This window comes from Osmerus mordax, chromosome 6 (genome assembly GCF_038355195.1).
Source record: "Osmerus mordax isolate fOsmMor3 chromosome 6, fOsmMor3.pri, whole genome shotgun sequence".
NCBI lineage: Eukaryota > Metazoa > Chordata > Actinopteri > Osmeriformes > Osmeridae > Osmerus > Osmerus mordax.
The window spans coordinates 14,547,814-14,571,566 of NC_090055.1; the positions used below are offsets into that span (position 1 = coordinate 14,547,814).

The following is a 23,753-nucleotide window of genomic DNA, read 5'->3' on the forward strand; positions in this document are numbered from 1 at the left end:
AGACAACTCACTAAGTACACGATTGCTGAGGACAAAACCTTGGAGCCCTTTGATTCCCTTCCATTCCCTCCATTTCCTCAAAGAACAACTCGCAACACACCACACACAACTTTCCCCCAGCCCAAAGCTCTCCTTTGGAACATCCATTCTGACACTTGCACATAAGCCCTGGTAATACTTCATAGCTGCTTCATTATTCAGCCTTTCTATAGCATGAGCGATCGTGGCCAGGCTGTAATCAAAGGCACTAGAGAGAGAGTGAGAGTGTTGGACCCTTCGAGTGGCACCCCCAGGCTGTTATCGACTCAGCTTCCTGGAAAGACCTGAGAACTTATGTCTACTGCTGTGTGCGTGTGTGTGTCTGTGCTGGTGGTGTTGAGGAGATGTGAGGCTTCAGGGTACCATCTTTTCAGCCTGGAACATAAAGACACCCATTCAAACTCATACAAGTGTAGTCAAGCAAAAATAAACAAATCACCTACTCAAACAAAGACACACACACACATGCACACACCCCCAGGGTCTGAGTGCTGTCAGTAATCACTGACCTGTATGCATTAGTCAGTGAGGTGCCCCCTTTTCCCACCAGCACTTTTTATTTATCTCTCTCTGGGTTAAATTAATAAAAGAGAGACTTAGGAATGATTGGATTATTAATTTGGACCTCTATATTAATGCTACCACTTCTGCTGAACCAAAGAGGGGTGTCTGGAGGTAACTTGGCAGCCTCTATGCATATATGTTTGCCAGAGGCAATCAGAGTCTGAAAGTTTGTCGATTGAATATGGTCGTAATCACAAGTTTTATTTTCCTCTGAAAGTGTTGCACGGAAGGTTGGAGCGAGAGAAAGATTTTTCCGCCAGAGAGTGAAAACAATCCCTTTTGCAGTACCAGTCGTTCTTTGGTTACCGCCTGATTGCATTTAACTTGATGGTTGCGGTTTGAGGCAGGTTGAGTGATTTGATATTGTCAAGCCAAATACACCATCTCCCCGGTACCCTTCTCATCCAACATCGGGCAGATAGCTACCTCTAGAGAGCTGCCCCTCTTTGCGCCAGTCAGCAAACCCATCATGATGTAAACAAAGGCAGCACGTACGCTGGAACACAAAGATATGTTATCTAGTGAGAATGACTAGTGTCAGCAGAGCACCTGCTGTTCCCTGGCCGGTGTCCAGGGTGTCTCCGCAGATATCTTGACCGAATCAGAGCATGTCTGCGGATCACCAGTGCGGAACCAAGATCTACGGAGACATTCTACCATGATTGTGATCCGGTATCCTCTCATCCATACAGGGCAGAGTTACAGCTGTCTTTAGAGACCCATTCCTCTAGCGCCTGTCGGCAACCCCAAAGATTACATTACATTTACATTTATTCATTTAGCAGACGCTTTTATCCAAAGCGACTTCCAAGAGAGAGCTTTACAAAGTGCATAGGTCACTGATCATAACAACAAGATAGCCACAAAAACATTGCGAGTACCCAAAACATGAAGCACACATTGTGAACAACCAAAGTAAGTGCCAAAGGGAAGAACCATAAGAGCATGTAGTTAAACAAGTTACAATTAAACAACATGAACCGCTATAAGTGCAAGTGTACCTGTGGAAAAAACAAGCAATAATAATAAAAACAATATATCACAGCGAGTACAAACATTTTAAATCAGTTACCACTAACCACAAGAGCAACAAGTCTCTAAGCAAGAGTCATTGTGATCCTTGAGGAAACTAACATCGGGTCAAGCGAACCATTCCTAAGTACCGTTGTACTCCCGGAACAAGTGCGTCTTGAGCCTTTTCGGTAACACTTTATAATAAGTCAACGCTTTTTGGCATTTACAAAGTGTTAACTAATAGTTAGTTAATCCTTTATAAAACATTTTGAAACATTAACAATACATTATTAAATAGTTAATAAGCTTATTATTAAATGCTATGTTAATCATTAATAAACACTGTTAAACATTATGGATTTGATTCATAATTCAATTCATAAGGTGTTTGATAACTGCATTACCATACTTTATAGACAGCTTGTTAATATAGTTGCAAACCAGTAGTTTATAATCTGTTAATGGTACATGCGCTGGTATAGAAAGCATTAGCAAATGGTGAACAAACCATTTACATTACCTTTACAAAGCATGAGTAAATAACTAACAACATATTTAATTATGTCTTTAATTAATGTACGCCAAGTCGAATAGATGATGTACACTAATACTTAGCAGATGTCTTAACAACTATTTTATAAACACTTACTAATGATGCAACTTGTGATTAGTAATGCAAGTTACAAAGCATTTACTAACTGTTAGTTAAGGCTTTTGCGTGACCTAATCTAAAGTGTGAACTATCTATGCCTTATTAAACATTTATAAGTTATTTATTAAGGTATTCTTGTCCATTCTCGAACCTCACATTCACAAAGGCTGAACATACGTTTCTCAAAAGGAAACAGACACAACACAATGTGATACACAAAATTACTATTTTATTGAAGTAATGACAGGCATGTGTCTTACTAACTACAGTACTTAGCTCTACTAGCCGAGAGTGACAGCGGTCGATACTTATAACCTCAGTTTGATATTTCTCGGCATGACCGAACGGTCGAGCTTAGTAAGTTGTTCATTATATGGCATTTTTAGCTCTTTTCATTTAAAACATGTCGTTTTGTTCAGCTCTACTCAAGTCTTCACACAGTGTGTTTCAGGTGTTAGCACCTACAGTACCTAGCAACCAATCTGAAATCTGAGCAACCAAACCTAGCAATCTGCCTAGCGCTTGTCGTTTATCTCTTTGTGTTCACACTTTTCTGCTCTTTTAGAAAGTTAAGAATTTCCTCGTCGGTGTTGATGTCTTCCTTGTCATCTGGATAGTAAAACTCCTCGATCTCGCTCAATGTGAAGATGACATCAACGGAGGGCAATAAGAATACGTATCAGACCGCAGGTCAATACGCGCATAGAATATAAAGACTTAATACGCGGCTGGCATGACTACCCATTAGCCAATCAGAACGCTCGTACTGTTGTTGCAATTGAACCAATATGCTGTTCTTATTGGTTCAGAAGACGTTCTCAAAAGAGTTGTTGATATGTTGCCTTGGAGATGTAGTGACGTCACCAGTACAAGTGCCGCTCATTGCTCTGACAAGATGGCGTCTGCTCCAGATTCGCCGTGTTTGATTTGGGATCTTCCCACATATTGTTGTAGTATATAAGAAACCAAATGTTTACTCTTCGACAGGTCAGCAAGCGCTTTGTCGCCTCAATTTGTTAAAACGATTTGTTTGTTTGTAACCCTCGACCTACGGTCTCGGTTAACAAACGTTTTAACAAATCTCTGCTTTCAAAGGCGTTTGCAGACCTGACGGGGAGTAGCTAAACATTTGCAGTTTATTACAGCCATTTTTTTAAAATAAAATACAGCTTTGGGTAACCAACTTTTATACCAATTCTACTGTATCGCTTCTTAATGGAAATAAAATACTATTTTATTACCCAGGTAAATAAATTAACAGCTATTTCTTCAAAAAAAAAAAAACACAACATCTATAGGCCTATAGTCTTTCTATAAATGCTTAATAAGGCATAAATAGTTCACACTTTAGATTAGGTCACGCAACAGCCTTAACTAACAGTTAGTAAATGCTTTATAACTTGCATTACTAATCAGAAGTTGCATCATTAGTAAGTCTTTATAAAATAGTTGTTAAGATATCTGCAAAGCATAGTGTACATCCTGTATTCGACTTGGCATACATAATTTAAAGACATAAATAAATATGTTGTTAGTTATTTACTCATGCTTTATAAAGGTAATGTAAATGGTTTGTTCACCATTTGCTAATGCTTTCTATACCAGCTCATGTACCATTAACACCTTTTAAACTACTGGTTTGCAACTATATTAACAAGCTGTCTATAAAGTATGATAATGCAGTTATCAAACACCTTATGAATTGTATTATGAATAAAATACATAATTTTTAACAGTGTTTATTAATGATCAACATAGTGTTTAATAATAAGCTTATTAACTATTTAATAATGTATTGTTAATGTTTCAAAATGTTTTATAAAGGATTAACTAACTATTAGTTAACACTTTGTAAATGCCAAAAAGCGTTGACTTATTATAAAGTGTTACCGCCTTTTCTTGAAGGTGGAGAGACAGTCAGTGTCTCTGATGGAGGTGGGGAGTTGATTCCACCACTGGGGGGCCAGACAGGAGAAGAGCTTGTGTTGGGACCGGGCGGTCTTGAGCGGTGGGACCACCAGGCGGTTGTCTGAAGAAGACCGTAGGTGACGGGTGGGGGTGTAAGGCTGCAGGAGAAACTTGATGTAGACGGGTGCAGTCCCGTTCACTGCTCGGAAGGTCAGTACCAGGGTCTTGAATCTGATACGGGCCATGATAGGTAGCCAGTGGAGAGAGATGAGGAGCGGGGTAACATGGGAGCGTCTGGGTAGATTGTAGACCAGGCGGGCCGCTGCGTTCTGAATCCTCTGAAGAGGGCGGGTTGCCATGCTGAGAGACCAGCGAGCAGCGAGTTGCAATAGTCCAACTTGGAGAGGACAAGTGCTTGGACAAGTAGCTGGGTGGAGTGCTCAGACAGGTATCTCCTGATCTTCCGGATGTACATGATGTACGAGGCGTGCTTGTACCATCAATGTCACTGTGAGAATTAATACAAAAATGTGTCGGCAGAGCACCCGCCGTTCCCTGGCCGGTATCCAGGGTATCTCCGCAGATATCTTGACTCGGACGCTGGATTCTGATCGATTGCTACCGAATCAGAGCACGTCTGCGGATCACCAGTGCTGAACCAAGATCTACGGAGACATTCTACCATGATTGTGATCTGGTAACCTCTCATCCATACAGGGCAGAGTTACAGCTGTCTCTAGAGACCCATTCCTCTAGCGCCCGTCGGCAACCCCAAAGATGTACGCGAGGCGCATGTGCATGTACCATCAATGTCACTATGTGAGAACGAGATAAACAAATGTGTCGGCAGAGCACCCGCCGTTCCCTGGAGTCCAGGGCATCTCTAGAGATATCTCGATTCAGACACTATGGATTCTGATTGATAGCTACCAGATCAGAGCACGTCTGCGGATCACCACGCCTAAACCGAGATCTAAAGAGATATTCTACTGTTATGGGTTAACAAGCCGACCCAGCCACCATCTGTAATGCAGGCTCGTGTATTGACACACTGCAATTAGTCATTTGACCACGTGGCCGCAAGCTCGTTCACATCAAGCTCATAGATCTCTGGACTACTACAATGTCCAGGGCATTGGGGCGTACATAGCGCTCGTAAGCCGAGGACGACAAGTCCCCATTGTCTCAGTGTGGCTAGGCACTTGAAGATGCCCAGGTGGCAGCCCCAATCCGGAGCATTGCGATGTATACCAATCCGGGGACAGCCCACAGCGAATTGTTGTGCGAACCAGGATTTTGTCATGGCCTGCCGGCATCGGTGACAACAGGGACTCGGAAGGCGTCGCCCGGGGCGACATAGCAGGTACCGCGACATAGAAGAGAGTGGACAAAACGCAGTTAGTTCGATCAATCACAATAGAGGCACCTGGCATTGTATCAGATTGGAATGTTCAGGACACAGTAAACATTCACTGCACAATAGTGGTGAATTCCCCACACCGTGAAACATTAAAAGGTTGTGAAAACACTGACTCAAGAGTATTATCGCCGTATGGGTCCCGAAGTACCCTTGTTCAGTTGGACACCAGTAATTCGAAGGGCATAGCCCTATAACAAGCAATGTCACACAGGGCTCATATACGCCCACAGAACTGCCCTCAACCAACTTAACCCTCAGTGGCCTATGTGCAAGATGGGTAGAATGATAGAAGACGTCATCTTGATTCTGAATGCTGCTCTCTTGGCCCGTTCGTCAGCGGCTTGCTGAGGGCTCCGAAAACCTTCATTGAATACCCAATACCAGTGTTTAACACGTCTGCGCAGTGCGCTCCTCGACCCTGCTTAGACCACGAAGTTGCATCCTTCATCCACCAGTGTGGATTAAAAACCTTCCTCATGTATTCGCCGGCAGACAACATAGGCCTACATGTGCACAGCGCACGCACCCAGGTCTAAGGTCTAGCGCCATCTGAGAAATGGCGGCATGCTTGCCTATCGGAACTCCTGAAATGAAACAAGACAGTGCGCCACACCGTCTCTATAGCCTGAATGAATGCAGTGCGCAATGATATTCCCACACTCTGGTCCAAGTGAGCAGTCTGACTAGATTGATATGCGCAGAACCTCCTTATGATGATGTGGACCTTGCTCTGATATCACAACAGTAACCTTTCCCTACGCAATAACAAGCATCACGATGGAATACAATTAGTGTAAAGCCGTGGAATACGTCTCAAGTGCCAGGAGTTAACCCCTTGGCCACAGGGCCTTGTCCGGAGAGCGCGATAAACCCCCAACCCAAAGAGGGAGCTGCGTCGGTACGAAAATCGAGGCGGCGGACGACTCCGTGGAATCATGATAGAAGAACTGATGCCGCGCCAATGGCCGCGCAGCCTACTCAGAATGCATATCCGACCGCAACCGTCGTCCACACTATCACGAAAATTTGCCACGCGTCGAGAAGTCCAACAGACGGGACACAAACTCTGGGGCACGATGCATGCGGAAGTAGGCGCCCCCGGGCCCCGCAACGACACAGGTCGTGCACAGCCATAGAAGCGGCGCCCGAAGCGGCCATCACAACGCCAAGGACATGCACGCTCCAGGTATCCGAGGGTAACGATGCCCGCATGAAACGCTATCCGGAAATGCCGAGAACTAAGGTGAATGGACCTACGGTCTACTCAAGGACAGTGAAATGTCCACGCAATCGGACGCATCCGAACACCGAGATGCAGCGCGGGTGGAGACGACAGAACATCCTGCCAAAACGTCCAGCAGGTGCACGATGCCGACTGGTGCTCATTACCAGGATCCAACATGGAGCCACCGACATTGTGTCGGTGTGTGCCGGCTGCTGCCGCGGCCGAATACCACTCCACCGAGAGTAGGCTCCAGCTGCCGCCCACCGATGCCGATTAGGTGCCACTGAGAGGCATGCAGCAGAAAGCATGGACCAGGGGTCGTTGACCTGCAGGCAGGCTGAGAAATAGCTGTCTGCTTGAGATGTGAATGCTAGAGTTTAGTCCATTCCCTTAGAACAGACGACACAAAGAGGGACTGTTGCAATTGTTGGTTACTCGTAACTGATAACTTATGTACTCGCTGTGAATCTAAATATTGTTACTTCGAATAAAGCGTCTGCTAAATGACAATGGAAACACAGTCACAATAACACTGATGATATTGAATGTGTCGAAACATGTAATGCAGATAGATGTACCTTCATGCGATGATGCAACAGTACCCATCGACCCACAGCATAGGGGCACTCTGACGGCCCATCACACGTCAATGACACCCGCAACGATTTTGCATTGCCACACTTAGATGCGTGAGTCCAATTATCCCCACGCTCCCACAGCATGAGTGATTCCCAAACCGTAGCTAGCTAGCTTGCTTAGTTCCTTCCGACAAGTGCCTAGCATGGCACTCGTAGCTAGCAACGCTAGACCTACTAGACGCTGGTGTTAGCCGTTACGTTACCCTTTTGCCAGTACATTGTTTGCCACACCAGCATAGGCGCATAGAGCTAGATTAGTCCGTATGCCTATTGAAACATTCATTTGAAATGGCCGAATTCACACATCCGTGATGGTAGCCTATGCTGTGGGGCCCACACACGACGAACAGACAGATACTGTGACGCTACTCAAACGGGTTAACCGATAACCTTAGCATGTATTCGACATATGTAAAAAATTGGCTGCCTTAACATCTGGCCGGGGACAGCAGACGAAATTAGCGTCTCTGGCTAACTGCGCATTTACAGTTTCTGTTGATCAGTGCGCACCCCTGAAATAAAGAAAATTACAATGAACAATATAGACAAGCTGTTACGTAAGGGCTGGCTCATACATTCCCGATATCGATTCCGTTTGCACAGCGTATACTACTGAATGCCATGGCAATCAAACGATACAATCGATTTAAAGAGCCGCAGATACAAAAACCCTCTCATCGGGTACACCATTCCTGATTACCAGCCGGTGGTGTCCTAAGACACGGGACTACATAATTCCTCCCCTGACGTCAATGCGAAGTCGAAGGCCACGGGACCACCTCCGAAGCTGTACCGGGGATTGGCGGATCCACCGCCGTCGCCGACCCCTCCTCCAGCGCGACGACTCGAGCACTCATGTCCGCCAGAGACCTCGATGTCCAGAGGGGCCAACAGCACCGGGTCTTCCTCCCTTGACCAGAGCCCTCTTAGCGGGCACCGTTCGGGAAGAGAAGGAAGGAGAAAGGAGCGGCCTCGCTGCACTCCACGAACGTACAGTTCATCATGATTACACCCAAGGGAAGAGACACGACCATGACATACATGGAGTCCAGGATGCGTTAATTGGACCGGCCAGTCCTGATGGTAGGCGATCTTTGAGCAGACGCGAGTTACGCCGGGCCTGGCTACCCGCATCGTCGCAACCGCATCGGGGTGGTTCTCAGAGGTTGCGAATCCGGGTGAATGCCCGAAACCTCCCGCAAACTCCCCTAACAACAAACAGTCCACCCCCGGATCGCAAGAGCCGGACATAGCAACACAGGCGAAAGCAACAACCAACAACGCAGGAATACGAACAACATTGGCAGCAGCACTGATCATACAACATGGGCTGAGTGTGTGCGTGTGTGTGCGTATCCGCGCGTCTTTTAAAGACGACTTATCGGACGTGGCCCAATGGATATGCACTGCTAACATGGGTGTGGTAGTGGGCAGAGGAAAGGAAGGAGTGGAGTAAGACGCCTTACGTCCCTGATAAATGGGTGACGCGCGCTGCCCGATTGCCCTGCCTGAACTAGCTGCGCTTATGTGTGTGTGTGACATTCTGAGCTTGTAGCAGCATCACTCAGGTTGAGTTCCAGGTTTAGCATGTTCAGCTGAGATGCATTAATGCTAGGCCAGCATTAATATGAAGGCCAGCATTAATATGAAGGTAATAGATGGAGGTAGTGGCAACTTGATTACTTTTGTTCTCATCAGGGTGACTTACAGCCACTCTGTATCCAGCTGGAAGTTTACTTTGGGCAATTCACATGAACTGCCTTATTCAGAAGCTCAAGAGCTTTGGTACACTGTGCCCCACTTGGAGTGTATTTATTTATTTATTACTATCAAGGAGAAACAAAATGATACCAGCCCGAACAAAGCACACATGAGGAATGCAATTCCCCAAAAATCTGGTATAGATAGCATAGAGTCTAATTCATGATTTTAACCTCTAAACCTATCCCTCACATGTTACTTGTACAGTATGTGACATGGTCCAGTGAAAAGGAGCTCTTGCCGGCATTCCATATTGTCCGCTAGAAGCCGAAAACCTCTTTCTTTTTTTGGGGGGGAGTCAGGTGGCTGAGCGGTGAGGGAATCGGGCTAGTAATCCGAAGGTTGCCAGTTCGATTCCCGGTCATGCAAACTGACGTTGTGTCCTTGGGCAAGGCACTTCACCCTACTTGCTTCGGGGGGAATGTCCCTGTACTTACTGTAAGTCGCTCTGGATAAGAGTGTCTGCTAAATGTAAATGTAATGTAAATGTATTTTACAGTTTTTTTTGTTGTTGCATATTGCAAAAGTTAAAGTGTTGAAGAAGCCACTCAATATAATAAACAACATGTTTAGGCTCACTAAATACTCATAATTTGTTCTTGTTTACCGAAGCTTCCAGTTGAGTTGTGGGCGCGTCATGCGTTATGTGATTTGATTTGCATTATGCCTGGGATACACTGGCTGCAAAGCGCCGCGATTATCTGCAAAGCACCAGGGCCCCGTTCGTCGTAAGGGTTGAAGCTAAGTTAATCAATTGTCCCTTTAGCCCGTTAACATTAGCGAGATGAGTGAGAACAGCAAATATTGGTTCGTCAACGGCTGATCCGCATCCAAATCATGTGGTTAATTTCAATCAGGCTAAACTTATCAGGGAAATTGCACGTGCACGTCCTACTTCAAAAGGCAGGAAAGGTCGATCACCAAAACCGTGATTTTCTAACGGTATGATGGCGGAAAAGACGAAAGAGAGAGCGGTGATCGGCTATTCTCGCCATCCGAGCAAACTATTATAATGAGTCTCTAGACAATAAGCATATAATCATGGCTAAGTCAAACACCGCCACCGCTGCCAGAGCAAAACAAGCAGCTTGGGAAACAATTGCCGATAAGCTAAATGCGAAAGTTTTGGGGAAATGTATAGGCTCATCTTAAGTGCCTCATTAACCCAATCAATCAGATCACATTTCTTTAATTGTGCCTGCTGGTATAGGCTTAATGGAAATTAATAATCGAATGAGATCTTGCTAGCGAAAATAATGATCTCAACTCTTTCAGAATAAGTAGGCTAAATAAAAACAAGGCGAAAGAGTATCTAATTGATACGAATTCATAGACAATTATGAGGATATATGTAGGCTACTGCGCTTATATCATGTACTATATATGTGTATATGCATGTAGGCATATGTGTAAATCCCTCTTCAGAATCAGAATCAGAATGGGTTTTTATTCGCCATGAAAGTTTGCACAGACAAGGAATTTACTTCGGTAGGAGAGCCTACCTAGGCAGCCAATTTCGGCGCCACTAGACAGTTACAGCATAACATGAGGAGAGAGGAGGAGAGAAAAAGGCAACACCCAGACAATGCTCCTAGAGGAGTACAGTGTGGGAACAGACAAAAACCTCAGCACATAAGCACAACAACATTTACAAAAACACGATACTTGCAACGAGTGGGGGGGGGGGGGGGTAGACAAGCAGCATCTGGACCTGCAGCCATGTAGGCGCTGGACACAGAACCGCCAGCCACCCTGGGGAAACAAGCAGGCGAAGGCGTTGGATGGGGGTGGGGGGGTGGTGATATCTGTAGTAGGTGAAAGTTAATGTGTGAGTAAGTCTGGGTTGGCGCCCTCGACCTAGGCCACAATCAGTCCGATTCTCCCTATGCGGATTGTGTTGGCCAGGAGACATCCTTGGTCATGACCCGGGAAGAGACCAAACCACAGATGTCGGTGGGGGGGGGGGAAGGGAGGAGCAAGATAGTCTCGCTTCAGCGCTCTCCAGGGGAGTTGTTTTCCAGCAACGACCTTGGCCAGGCCTTGTGCTGGTTACGGGGCCGAAAGAGGATAAGATTGGGGTAGTTGTTTTGACGAGTAGCCGCAACTCAATTTTCGCGTCCACCCTTCAGGAAGGTCTCCAAGTCCTCCATCTTCCTCTGCAGAGCCGCAAACTTATCCCTGTTGTAATCAATGCTGCGTTGTAAGTTCACAGACTGAGCTCCAGCAACTCTGCCCACCGCTTCAATCATATCGGGCAGCCTAACGGGGCTTTTGACGGCTGCAGCCGTTTCCTTGATTTTACGATATACAAAGCCAGCGCCTATTCCAAACAGCAGAAAGCCTGTAATCATGGTTCCGAATATGAAGATGTCTTCAACGTCCTCCACGGAAAGCGCCGTTAGACACACGACACGCCAATTCTCCCACGCGTCCATCGTGTAGCCAGCTGCGAACGTCCCGTCCGGACAGTTGGGTTCCCCCGCACCCGAGCTTCTCTTCGAGAAGATGGTGTCAATAGCATTAAGAGACCAGCTAATTAATTCCATGCTTCTAGTTTCGGAGAGTGATGATGAGAGAGTATCTTGAGACAAGACAAGACACAGACACAGCCAAGCAGGGAAGGTCAGGGAGGGGAGGATAGAAAAATGCGACCGCCTTCGTCAAGAGCAAGAGCTTTGATGTCATTGACTGGGACATGGCCAGGGAATATGATGAATTGATTCATCAGCTGGTTAAGCGCCAAGTACACTTTTCTTACAGCAACGCATGCTGCGGCTTTGCCAATGTTTTCTGCATCGCCTATACTGTATAAAAATGTAGCCTATAGCCTACCTGACGCAAAAAACCTCAAGGCTATGCAGTCTGAAGCACAGTTAAAGTTTCAAGTAGCTTTATTGTCAATTTTTCACGTCAAGACATAAAAAGGAATCGATATGACGTTTCCCACTCTCCCACAGTGAAACATATAAAAAGCACAGGCACAACAGATAAGACAAGACATTTCGTAAAACATAGCGTTACATATTCACATACAGCAGCATAAGCTCATAATAAAGCATAAAGCTTGCTGCGGCGTGTGATATTTGCAATGTATGGCCCGAGAAGGTCTGGCAAATAAATGAGTCCATGTCGGCTGAATCGATATCGCTCAAACAAGAACTCATCCGTGTGAAATAAAGGATCTTGGCAATCGCGAAGAACTCTATTGGTAGGGAAAGCTAATCGAACTAAATTGTAGCTCCTTGGTCAACTGGGTCTCCAGCTGTCTTCGGTGTTCACCAACATCTTCAACACCTCCCTGGGGACATGCCATGTGCCAGCCTGTCTCAAGTCCTCCACCATCATCCCTGTGCCCAAAAAGCCAAGGCCAACTGGACTTAATGACTACAGACCCGTCACCCTGACCTCTGTGGTAATGAAGCCTTTCAAGCGCCTGGTGCTGGCACACCTCAAAGCCTTCATGGACCATCTCCTGGACCCCCTGCAGTTTGCCTTCAGAGCCAACAGGTCTGTAGACGACGCAGTCAACATGGCCCTCCACTTCACCCTCCAGCACCTGGACTCCCCAGCATCCTACGCCAGGATCCTGTTTGTAGACTTCAGCTCTCCCAGCTGAACGTGCCCAACTCCACCTGCAGGTGGATCACAGACTTCCTGTCTGACAGGAAGCAGTGCGTTAAGCTGGGAACTCATGTCTCCCGGTCCATCAGCGCCGGATCCCCTCAGGGCTCCGTCCTTTCCCCTCTGCTCTTCTCCCTGTACACCAACAGCTGCACCTCCAGTCATCCGTCCGTCAAACACCTGAAGTTTGCGGACGACACCACCCTCATTGGGCTCATCTCTGGTGGAGATGAGTCGGACTACAGGTGGGAAGCTGACAACCTGGTGACCTGGTGTAGCCAGAACAACTTAGAGCTCAATGCTCTTAAGAGAGTGGAGATGGTCGTGGACTTTAGAAAGAATACAGCTCCACTCACCCCCATCACCCTGTGCAACTCCCCAGTCAACACTGTGGAGTCCTTCCGCTTCCTGCGTACTATCCTCTCCCAGGACCTCAAGTGGGAACTGAACATCAGCTCCCTCACCAAGAATGCACAACAGAGGATGTACTTCCTGCGGCAGCTGAAGAAATTCAACCTGCTAAGGACAATGATGGTGCACTTCTACACAGCCATCATTGAGTCCATCCTCACCTACTCTATCACCATCTGGTACGCTGCTGCCACTGTCAAGGACAAGAGCAGACTGCCGCGTATCATCCACACTACTGAGAAGGTATCTGCAATCTGCCTACCCTCGAGGACCTGCACACCTCGAGGACCATGAGGCATGCAAGGAAGATTGTGGCCGATTCCTCCCACCCTGGACACACTCTGTTTCAACCACTCCCCTCCAGCAGAAGGCTGCGGTCCATCAGGACCAAAACCTCACGCCACAAGAACAGTTTCTTTCCTTCCGCTGCTAGCCTTTTTAACAAGGCCCCAAACTGACACTGACACTCTGTCACTTACCTTATACACTCTGTTACTTTAACATATTCAGTATTATTTTTATGCTATATTATTTTATTTTTTATTTGATATATATTGCAACGTTATTTTATATTGTATTTTTATTTTATATTATATAGTGTAGCTCCGCCAGTAGTTGGGTGTGCTCAAGCCTTCGGCGAGAGCACAACCTTTGTTCTCTCACATATATATTTATTTATTGGGTGTGCTCAAGCCTTCGGCGAGAGCACAACCATTGTTCTCTCACATATATATTTATTATTATTTATTTTCGCCCCCCTAAGGATCAGTCAATATTTGGACTACATACACAACGGCGGTGTCAAAAGGTTCGTCTTGGTAGCGATTGCGTTGGTTGTATTTTTATTTACGTTCCGTTGCATGGTTTAAGTAGAAATTGCGTTTTTGTGGAGAAAAGTGAAGCTAATGGTGGCTAATTTGCTAGCCACAGTCACTGACGTTACTAACGTCACTACGTCACTAAAGTCACGAAAACACGCGTGACTACCTGTAGCAGAACATTCGTTTCACATCTGTTAACTTGGGGGATAGCTAGGCTAACTATAGCTTTACTGCAAGGCAGCTGCAGGAACGCCACAAGCAAAGAGGCCAGGGTGATAACTATTTACTCATTTTACTTTGTGATGTGAAACACAATTATGAAATGTAATGTACAATATTAGCTGATATTATTAAGGAAGTAGGCCCACATCTACTTTTGGAAACGGTAGTCTACTATTTCACTGAAGCATTAGCATCATGACATTAGCCTCTGTTGCCCGGGCAACACATACTACAGTGGTCTATGATGCATCTGTTTTCAATCTTTAAAATAAACATTCCTCACAAATACATTTTCGTTGTAGGATTTATTATGACATTACATTACAAGTAAACGATTTGTGGGTGAAATTATCATTACCTGTGGTTTCAAACCAGTGTTGCTCACTGCAATGCTGTAGCCTACGCGAGACACTACAAAAACATCTACACAGCTGTAGGAAGTCAAACGGCGACAGAACATGTTCGGCACTCCCCTTACTTAATCAAAAGTCTATCTAACTACTAACCTGAACTTCATTGCCACAGCCTAAACGTTGCCAATCTGTTCATGAAAATAATTAATTTCAGCCTAAACCGTACAACGGAACGTTAAATCCAATTCAACCAACGCAATCGCTACCAAGACGAACACAGCAGTAGTCTACTAGTACTGTACCGTAGTAGTACAATTTACCGGGGCAGCTTCTCCACACAGGGCTATATCGCATTTTGCGTTGTTACTGACAATGATCGCTACCAGTGAGCTTTTTATGAATGAGCGATTTTCCTCTAAATAAATGTCAAGCTTATTTACATTTTGGGGGGCATATTTTCAGTTAGCAGATGGGACTGTCTGAATCGCGATTCCATCTTCTACTGCCGGGTAACGTCGTAGAATAATCTTCAAAGGGGGTTCTTTATTAATGAATGAATGCAATGAGTAGGCTACATGCCTGAAAATATCACGAGAAGGGAAAAACTTAAAATGACGTTTAAGTCATAGAGATTAGGTCCATTTTTACACCGGTCTGCCAAATTTATTCGTTTTGATTCAACGATGAGGCTGCCTCTTGCAGGGGAAATGAGAAGACATCTATTTCATTCTACACTTCACTTGTATTTTCAGTTGTAAATGAGCAGCAAAAAAAAATGCCGTTAAATCTATTTAATCTTTATAAATAATAAGTATGCATTTTCATATAAAATATACATAAATCAGTTGTAAAAATTTCATTCAAAAACGGACCCCTGTGCAACCGACGCAAGCAAGCACACCCTACAATTTCCCCAGAAATTGTACCCTCTCTAGTTTATTTTATTTTGTTGTACATTTTCTTCATTTTCTTTTGTTCAATGTGTTTAAATGTTCACTGTTTGCACCTGCCCACCAAAGTAAATTACTTGTTTGTGACCACTTACTTGGCGATTAAACTGAATTCTGATTCTGATCAATTCGCAAAATGTTAAAGGGGTCATTGATTGCAGAACCGAATTTACCTTGTCACAGTTGAATAACGACAGTTCAGTGGGTAAAATGGACATACAGTGAACCCCAAAGTCCATTTACACCTCTTTCCTATGCAAATCTCACTTAAAAAATGTAGCTGTAAAACGGTAGGTTTTGAAAAAGGTTGCTCCACCTTTTTTGGTTCTGGTCTGTATCTTTGTCACGCCCCAAAATTTGCTGTGCCCTGTTCTGTGTACTTCCATATAATTACAAAGAAGAACGTTTTTCTAGCATATTGAAAATGGACTACGGTGGTAAATGCAGTGTTCCAGGCTGTACAGGGAATGCTGACACTTTTCAGAGTCTTCCTAAGGAACCAAACACTCGACGGGCTGTGATGTTTGTCTATGAGAAGATCCCTGTGCAGTTCGACCATCAATTACACATTTGCTATAACTATTTCACAGAGGACAGTTTTGAAAATCTGGGACAATGTAAAGCATGATGTGCTATGAAGCTGTTGCTGAAAAGAGGTGCTGTTCCGACCTTATGTTCATCACAACCGCAAGCTGTAGTATTATGTTGTCGCTAACAGTTATTAGCAATGCTAACATATCCTGCCTGTATCTAGCATCGGTAGAATGTGTGATGATTTAGTTTATTGGCAATGGGGCTAACATTATTTTATGTTCCTGACTGTGTTTCATTCAAATAAATAACCTGTGTTGTCATGTACATCTACAATTCAAGATGCATGTTTGTCCAGATCTATTTTTCAGCAAGATAGCTAGAGCTACCTGAAGCTGAGTTGAATCACGATAGTTTGTTTGCTAAGCTGTAGTGCTAACGTTACCCACCTAAGTCGATCCTGTTTTCTTCGACAACAGAAGTGGAAACAACTAACATAATTATTTCAAATGATATCTAGTCAATCTGTTGAAAACAGTGTTGTGTAGACACAATAGATTTATTTGTACGTCTGTACGATTTGTAAGTCTCCACCTCCTTGTTTCAGTGAGTGCTGTTGGCGGTGTCGCGTCTTTGCTCCGCAGCTTCACTCGTTGTAAACCAACCAATCAGCGCGCAGGTCATCTATATATTCATGAGCATACCATAAAAGGACAAAAACTAGCGTTTTTCCATGGACAAATTCAATGGGAACATCAGGGGGCATAGAACAGCACCTGGGCCATTTTCAGCCCAACCAATGTAACATTAGCCTGGCTCTTTCCTCCTACGTACTTCTGCTCAATTTTGATTTTGCTTCTGTACTAGGTCTGGCCATTCGGTACGTAAGTCAGATTTTTCAGGTTGATTTTCAACCGGCCAATCAGCGAACAGAGGGAGTGGCTGAGAACGATGACGTTGATGTCGTGCGCTAGTGTTGTAGTTCCGTAATGGCGGCGGAGAAAGATGCAAGCGAAGCCATTCGGTCCGTTGTGGCAACACTGCCGAATATCTATAAACTGAAGCCGGAGCAAGAACAAGTTTTGCTGAGTTTGTTGGTGGCCATGATGTTGTGGCTCTCCTCCCCACAGGGTTCGGGAAAAGTTACGGCAGCTAGCTCTGTTACAGTAGTGGTGAAGGAATTGGTTAAGGCAGACGCTAGCGATTGGTTATGGCAGATCAGAGTGGCTCTGGGCAGATCCAATAACTTCAACAGAGTACCCGCCTACAAGGTAGTCAACACTTGTCAATGGAGCGAGGCCAGACTCTCTGTACAAATGAAATGTACAATAGTCTGGTCAGGACCAGGCTAATGTTAAATACCCTATTCGGAGACCTTAAGGAACAGTGTGAAATACCCCCCAAAAAACATTCAATCACCCCTTTAACATTTTAAAATAAAAACCCCTGATTGATGATTGCGTTGACTGTCAAGCCAACATATTAGTCAGTTTACTAAACAGTGTGTTTAAGAGCGAGTTGCCTGGTATACACTTAAGCAGAGGAGACACTGAAACCCAAAGGCTACATCACAAACCAACTGAGAAATTTGGGAAGATTGACGACACAAAGTTAATCATCGAAGTTGAGAAGTGGCAAGGGTTAGGGAAGGTGCAATTTCCCATCCCCCTTCTAATGATCGATCGTGTAGTGAATCAATGTATTTGGTCCCTCAAGTTCCCTTCAAATCACCGTCAACATTCCAAGCATTCCAATGCTTACCCAGCTCTTTCACCACATCAAGAATAGGCCTACATTGCCTTTAGCTTTCTGTGTTGTAGAATACTCATTTACTCATTTATGACTTTCACACATTTCAGAAATACATTTATTTGTTATGTGTATCCGCTTTACAAATTATAGGATAATTATTTTTTCCATTACAATTATTTTTGCCGCTAATGTTATAACATTAGAATTGCGCTGACCTGTCAACACACAAACAGCTATGTAGTGAAGCAAATGCATTTCATATAATTCAATTAAATTGTTGTCATAATTTTGCATAGGCTATATGCAGAAGCGGAGATAACGTGGGTGCTTGGGTGTGGCCGCTCCAGGGCCCCGTGCCAATTAGGGGGCCCTCAAACGCCGCTAATCTTGCGTCACTTGACGAGAACGGGGGCCCTCGCCAAGTGACACATTGCAGATTATTAGCTGAAAGAAGCTAATTACTGCATATGATCTCACGTTGTTATAATACAGCTCTTCTTATCAAATGTAACAGTCACTTAACTCATGGTTACAATGGTAAACCAGCACAACAATGACAATTATCAGGCAACAAAACACTACATTCTAAGCAGACACACAAAAAAATCGAAATTCATGAAGATAGTATTTCGAACAAACAGCAAACTTATCATCAAATTTTAACACAACTCTATTTACCGCCTTGCATCATGGGAATTGAGCAGCCAACAAGCCACGCTATCTTCATTTTTCTGCATTGTTATTTCGTTCTTGAGTCAGTTTGACAGTGTAACCTTCAAATGCATAATGCAACCCCTTTTGTCTGCTTCTTTCTCAAATAGCTCTCAAAGTTTTCATCCCAGCACCTGTAGCCTACCTATGGAGTTGTAAACTTTTTGTTCAATAAGTGCCATGTCAATTATATACAGCACCATCGCTGTCAATCAGCTGTCGCTGTCCATGGTGTTGAAATATTTTTACTTGACTGTCAAATTGCTGACAAACTTGTAAAAAAAATTGGCTTTTCTTTGTGTTTTATTTGACATATAGGCTTACTTGGCTCAACAAGTGACACATTATAACATATGCATTCATCAGATATTTTACCGTTTTTTTACCGTTTTAATTTTAAAATGACTTAGTAGCAGAGGGGCCCGTGATGAAGCTCCGCCCCCACTGTACTGGGAGTCTAGCTCCGCCCTTGGCTATATGCCTACATATTTTGCTATTCATATACCTCTTATTTAGGTTATAACAGTTTGAATTACACTACCATTCAAAAGTTTGGGGTCACTTAAAAATGTCCTTATTTTTCAAAGAAAAGCACTGTTTTTTTTCAATGAACATAACGTTACATTAATCAGAAATACACTATACATGGTGGTAAATGACTATTCTAGGTGGAAACGTCTGGTCTTTAATGAAATATCTACATATAGGTGTATAGAGGCCCATTTCCAGCAACTATTACTGTATGTGTTTCAATGGTACATTGTGTTTGCTAATTGCCTTAGAAGACTAATGGATGATTAGAAGGATTAGAATTAGAATGCCAAAGGTCTGCAATGTTGTAAATGCTGCAAATGGAGCATTATTTGACGAAAGCAAAGTTTGAAGAACAAAATTTAAATTTCAAATAACAATTATTATTTATAATAATAATCATTATCCTTGTAAATGTCTTGACTATATTTTCTATTCATTTTTAAAGTTATTTTATAAATAAAAGTGTGAGTTTTCATGGAAAACACGAAATTGTCTGGGTGACCCCAAACTTTTGAAGGGTAGTGTACATATTTGTGCAAGGAAACCCTTGTGACATCTGCTGATAGAAAACTGAATCAGGGAAAAAATGGCTGAATGTGCAGCCGGCAGCAATTGAACAGAAACAGGAGGAAAGGAGCTTTAAACTAGCTTTTCCCTGTGTGATAAAACATTTATTAAAACACTGGCTGATAAAACACCCATATCTAAGATAAGTCAAGAAAGCAGGATCCTGGAATTTGATATATTTTTGTCTTCACTGTGGTGAAATTAACAGCGCTCCGCTCTTAATGATTAACACAAAAAAAACAATCACACCCTGTCTGAAGGCGTGAAAAGGTCTAGAATCTTTCAAGGGGGATTTTTCTGCTAGAGCTTTCCCGATTCAGATACGTGTATCTTCTTTAACTGTTTTAGATTTCGATGTGTGACCCATCATTTGAAATCTGCACTTTCACAATCTGTAAAAAACAGAAAAATGACCAATGCCGACAACCGCCCCATTTCACCAGTGTCTCACATATAATGCAAATGGATTCTTCCTTTTTTTCTGAATTCATGTGCCCAAAGTAACATATTAAACGGTGTACTATCCATAGTGTGTGAAGCCCAGTCTACAGTATGGTATACTAAGTATGGTAAACTATTATTTTCACCTACATACTGCCCTCACATCCATGGGAATATCCCCTTCGAAATGCACTGACTTGTCTGAAGTGTCTGATTTGTGGGAGAACACTGTCCATAATTTATTCATACACTTAAAAATCTGTTCGCTATGGGTTAGTCAGTCTTCAAGGATATCAACAGTATCTTCCCACTTGATTATATATTTATTTATTACATTACTTCTGAAAGTTTACTGTTTACATATGTAGAATATGTCCCCTCTTTTCAAAAGAAATTTGATGTTTACTCTGTGACTATTTCTAACCAAGACATGTCTGAATACTTCCACCATCTTCACAGCACATTCAGGGGGAAAAGATTTTTGGAGGAAAGATTGCAATAAATTGTCTGTCTGTCCCAATTTGCTAACTCTTGTTCTTGTTCTCCCCAGTGGTTACATGCTCTCCACCCCCACCCGTTGCTAATGGGTATCTGGAGGGCACTGTGTTTGAGTGGAGCACAAGCGTGAGTTACAGCTGCTTGCCAGGCTATGAGCTCTCTTTCCCAGCAGTACTTACCTGCGTGGGGAACGGCACCTGGAGAGGAGACCTGCCTCAGTGTCTACGTGAGTCGACACCCCACAGAGGCTGTCTAGAGCACTTTGAAGGAGCGCAAAAGTGGACACACACACTGTACATTGCCGTAGAGACACGGTATTTGTGTATTCATCTGTTGTTCTAGCTGCTAATTTGTTATTTTAATCACTAAAATACCTATGCAATGCGAGAAGGCTCTTCAAAACAGATTTATAGGAACATATTTACAGTTTGTGTTGTAATGACGATGTAATGAATACATCATGACGTAAATGCAGATTTGTATTTTAATGATTGGAGATCAAGGTGCTGAACAAATGTAATGCAACAGAAGTGATCATCTCTGCATTAAAGCATTACCTAGCCATTATCAAAAGCAGAGTAGAACCAAAACAGGGTACCCGATTAGGGCTGCAACTAACAATTATTTTAATAATCGATTAATCTGACGATTCTTTTTTCGATTAATCGATGAATCGGATAAAAAAACAAAAAAGCATTAATTTCCAACCCTTTATTCAAAAACAGAACTGACAGTGCAAATTCACAGTGCTAAAATTTTGAAAAGTTATTAATATTAGCGTGGATTTAATGATATTTTCCAAGATGAGCAATTTATTTGAGTTTTGTTTAAAACTTTATTGAAAATTGAAAGGTTGTGGAAGTAGGCCAGACTTTATTAGAATAATCTGGTGTATATTTAAGATTTTTTGACACAATTTTGAAAAAAAGTTCAGATTTGCGAGGATTAAGCTATTTTCAAAGATTAGTGATTTTCTATCATTTTATTTGAAACTTCATTGAAAAAGTAAAGGCTGTGGAAGTATACCAGACATTGTTAAGATACTCTGGTGTCTGTTTGAGGTTTTATATTCCAAAAAATATTATAAAAGTCTAAATTTTTCAAAATGGTATGGGTTGTTTTAACGCGATGCTGCAAAGTAGCGTCTTCCGAATGTGAGACGAATGTCGAATATGAAACAAACTTCACCTCGGTCAATTAACACACTGTTTCGATGTATTTAGTGTGAAATGCTCCCACACCTTGGATGACTTGGGTCGTACTGATTTCTCTGCCTCCGCCATGTGTTTCAGAACAACGTTACTCAACAACGTCTCTCCGATGGCCTTTCCTCTACCTCCGCTCCGCGCTCAACTAAACTTTTTTTTTTTTATACTCAAACATCTCCGCGACATATTGGGTGGCGTAATAATCGCGCGACACAACGAATCGATAATGAAATTCGTTGCCAACGCTTTTAATAATCGATTTTAATCGATTTAATCGATTAGTTGTTGCAGCCCTATACCCGATAGTTATCAGTAACACAGACATATGTATTCTCACTGGTACTGTAGCACAATTCATGTGGGACAACAACAAGAACAAACAAGTTGGTCTGAGAGTGGGGTTCTTACATCAGTATGCAGATTACAGTTTTTTATGTATCAGAAGCATAGATAATTCATCGCATGAAATAATAAAACGTTTGAGGCTCTGGAGTTGTCCTCTCCAGGCACATTTCATATGCACCAGTTGGTTTTGGCCAGGGGCCATCTCTGTTATATTTCCAAAGAACAGAAGATCATGACAGAGTCTCTGAAAGCTTGTGAGTGATGTGCATATCACCTGTTTGGTGGCTATCATCTCCCTCCCTCCCCCCGCACCCTAGGTTTGCCTATGGAATACAGAGACCGATTTTGTTTCGTTTAGAAAACTCACGACCATCACACCCATGAGATTGATCTAAATATTTCTTTGTTGGCCCATGAAATATTTGCTTGGCTATTTGCTGAAGGGGGGGAATCAGTTGTCAGACATTGAGATACATATCAGGAAAGTTGATATGTTCATACAGTGCTGCTAGACAATAGTTACTTTGTTGCTTACTGGGTCTGCCTCTATCGCCAGTATTCCCATCCCCTGCTTATGTGAAGGTATTCTGTAGTAATGTCGTTGAGACGCTGTCTCCTGGCTGCGCTTAGAGCAGAGCGAGCTAGCAGGAACTTATCTCTGGCTCCAGACCCTCTGTGTGGAACAGATGTCAGGTTGGAGACCCCTTATTGACTTGATACTTATTGATACTACAGTAGGAGAATTTACTGCATTCCCACAAGCATTAACTGGTGGTTTGGAATGATTGAAATACTATTTGTTTAGCTGAATTCTACATGAAAGATGGCCAACATGAGTCATGTTACTGCAGGAGTGACCAAGTGTTTTTTTGTCCTTCCAGCCGAGTTCTGTGGAGATCCGGGGACCCCAGCCCAAGGAAGGAGAGAGGGACGTAGTTTCATATTCAAGTCAGAAGTGACTTTCAGCTGCAACGCTCCCTATGTCCTGGTGGGCTCAGCTACACGTGTGTGCAGGGAGGATAGCACCTGGAGTGGGTCACAGCCACGCTGCATTGGTAGGCTACAATAACTATCTGCAAAAGGTTCATTTATCATAATTTCATTTCACCACAGACTTAAAACTGGATTAGCTCGCAAAGCTAAACTGGGTTTGTTAAATTCTTGACTATTTTGTCTGGTAAAATGAAGCCATCTCTGTTCCTTCCTTCATTAAAGCTAGTTCTGCCATGATGAATAATAGCTTCTTACTCCATTTATTTGATTCTCTTGTTATTATCTAAAATACAGTGCACATTCTCCTTTGTACTAGATCCCAGCAGGAGTAGCTGTGAAAACCCAGGAACACCTGAAAATGGTTCTATGAATATTAGCCTGGGTTTCAAGGTACAGTACAGAAACTTTACCATACCAGGGGCCTCATTTATAAAACTGTGCGTAAAATTAACATGAAAACGGTGCGTATAAACGAAACACAGAAAACACAGACCACTCTGGTTTTCCTTTATACATCACAAATAACTGGAAATTAAGCGCATGTGCACAAGCTTCTTGTCCCACCCAAGTAACG

The 23,753-nt window shown here is 43.3% G+C and overlaps 1 protein-coding gene across 1 annotated transcript in view; it reads left to right on the plus strand.

Annotated features, from left to right (window-relative positions):
• Positions 1-23,753, plus strand: part of LOC136943733 (CUB and sushi domain-containing protein 3-like) — a 384,366-nt gene that overhangs the window by 341,344 nt on the left and 19,269 nt on the right. The window contains exons 60-62 of the mRNA XM_067237158.1: positions 20,686-20,859; positions 23,068-23,241; positions 23,496-23,569. Coding sequence (XP_067093259.1) covers positions 20,686-20,859; positions 23,068-23,241; positions 23,496-23,569 — 422 coding nt within the window. The remainder of the gene's footprint in view (positions 1-20,685; positions 20,860-23,067; positions 23,242-23,495; positions 23,570-23,753) is intronic.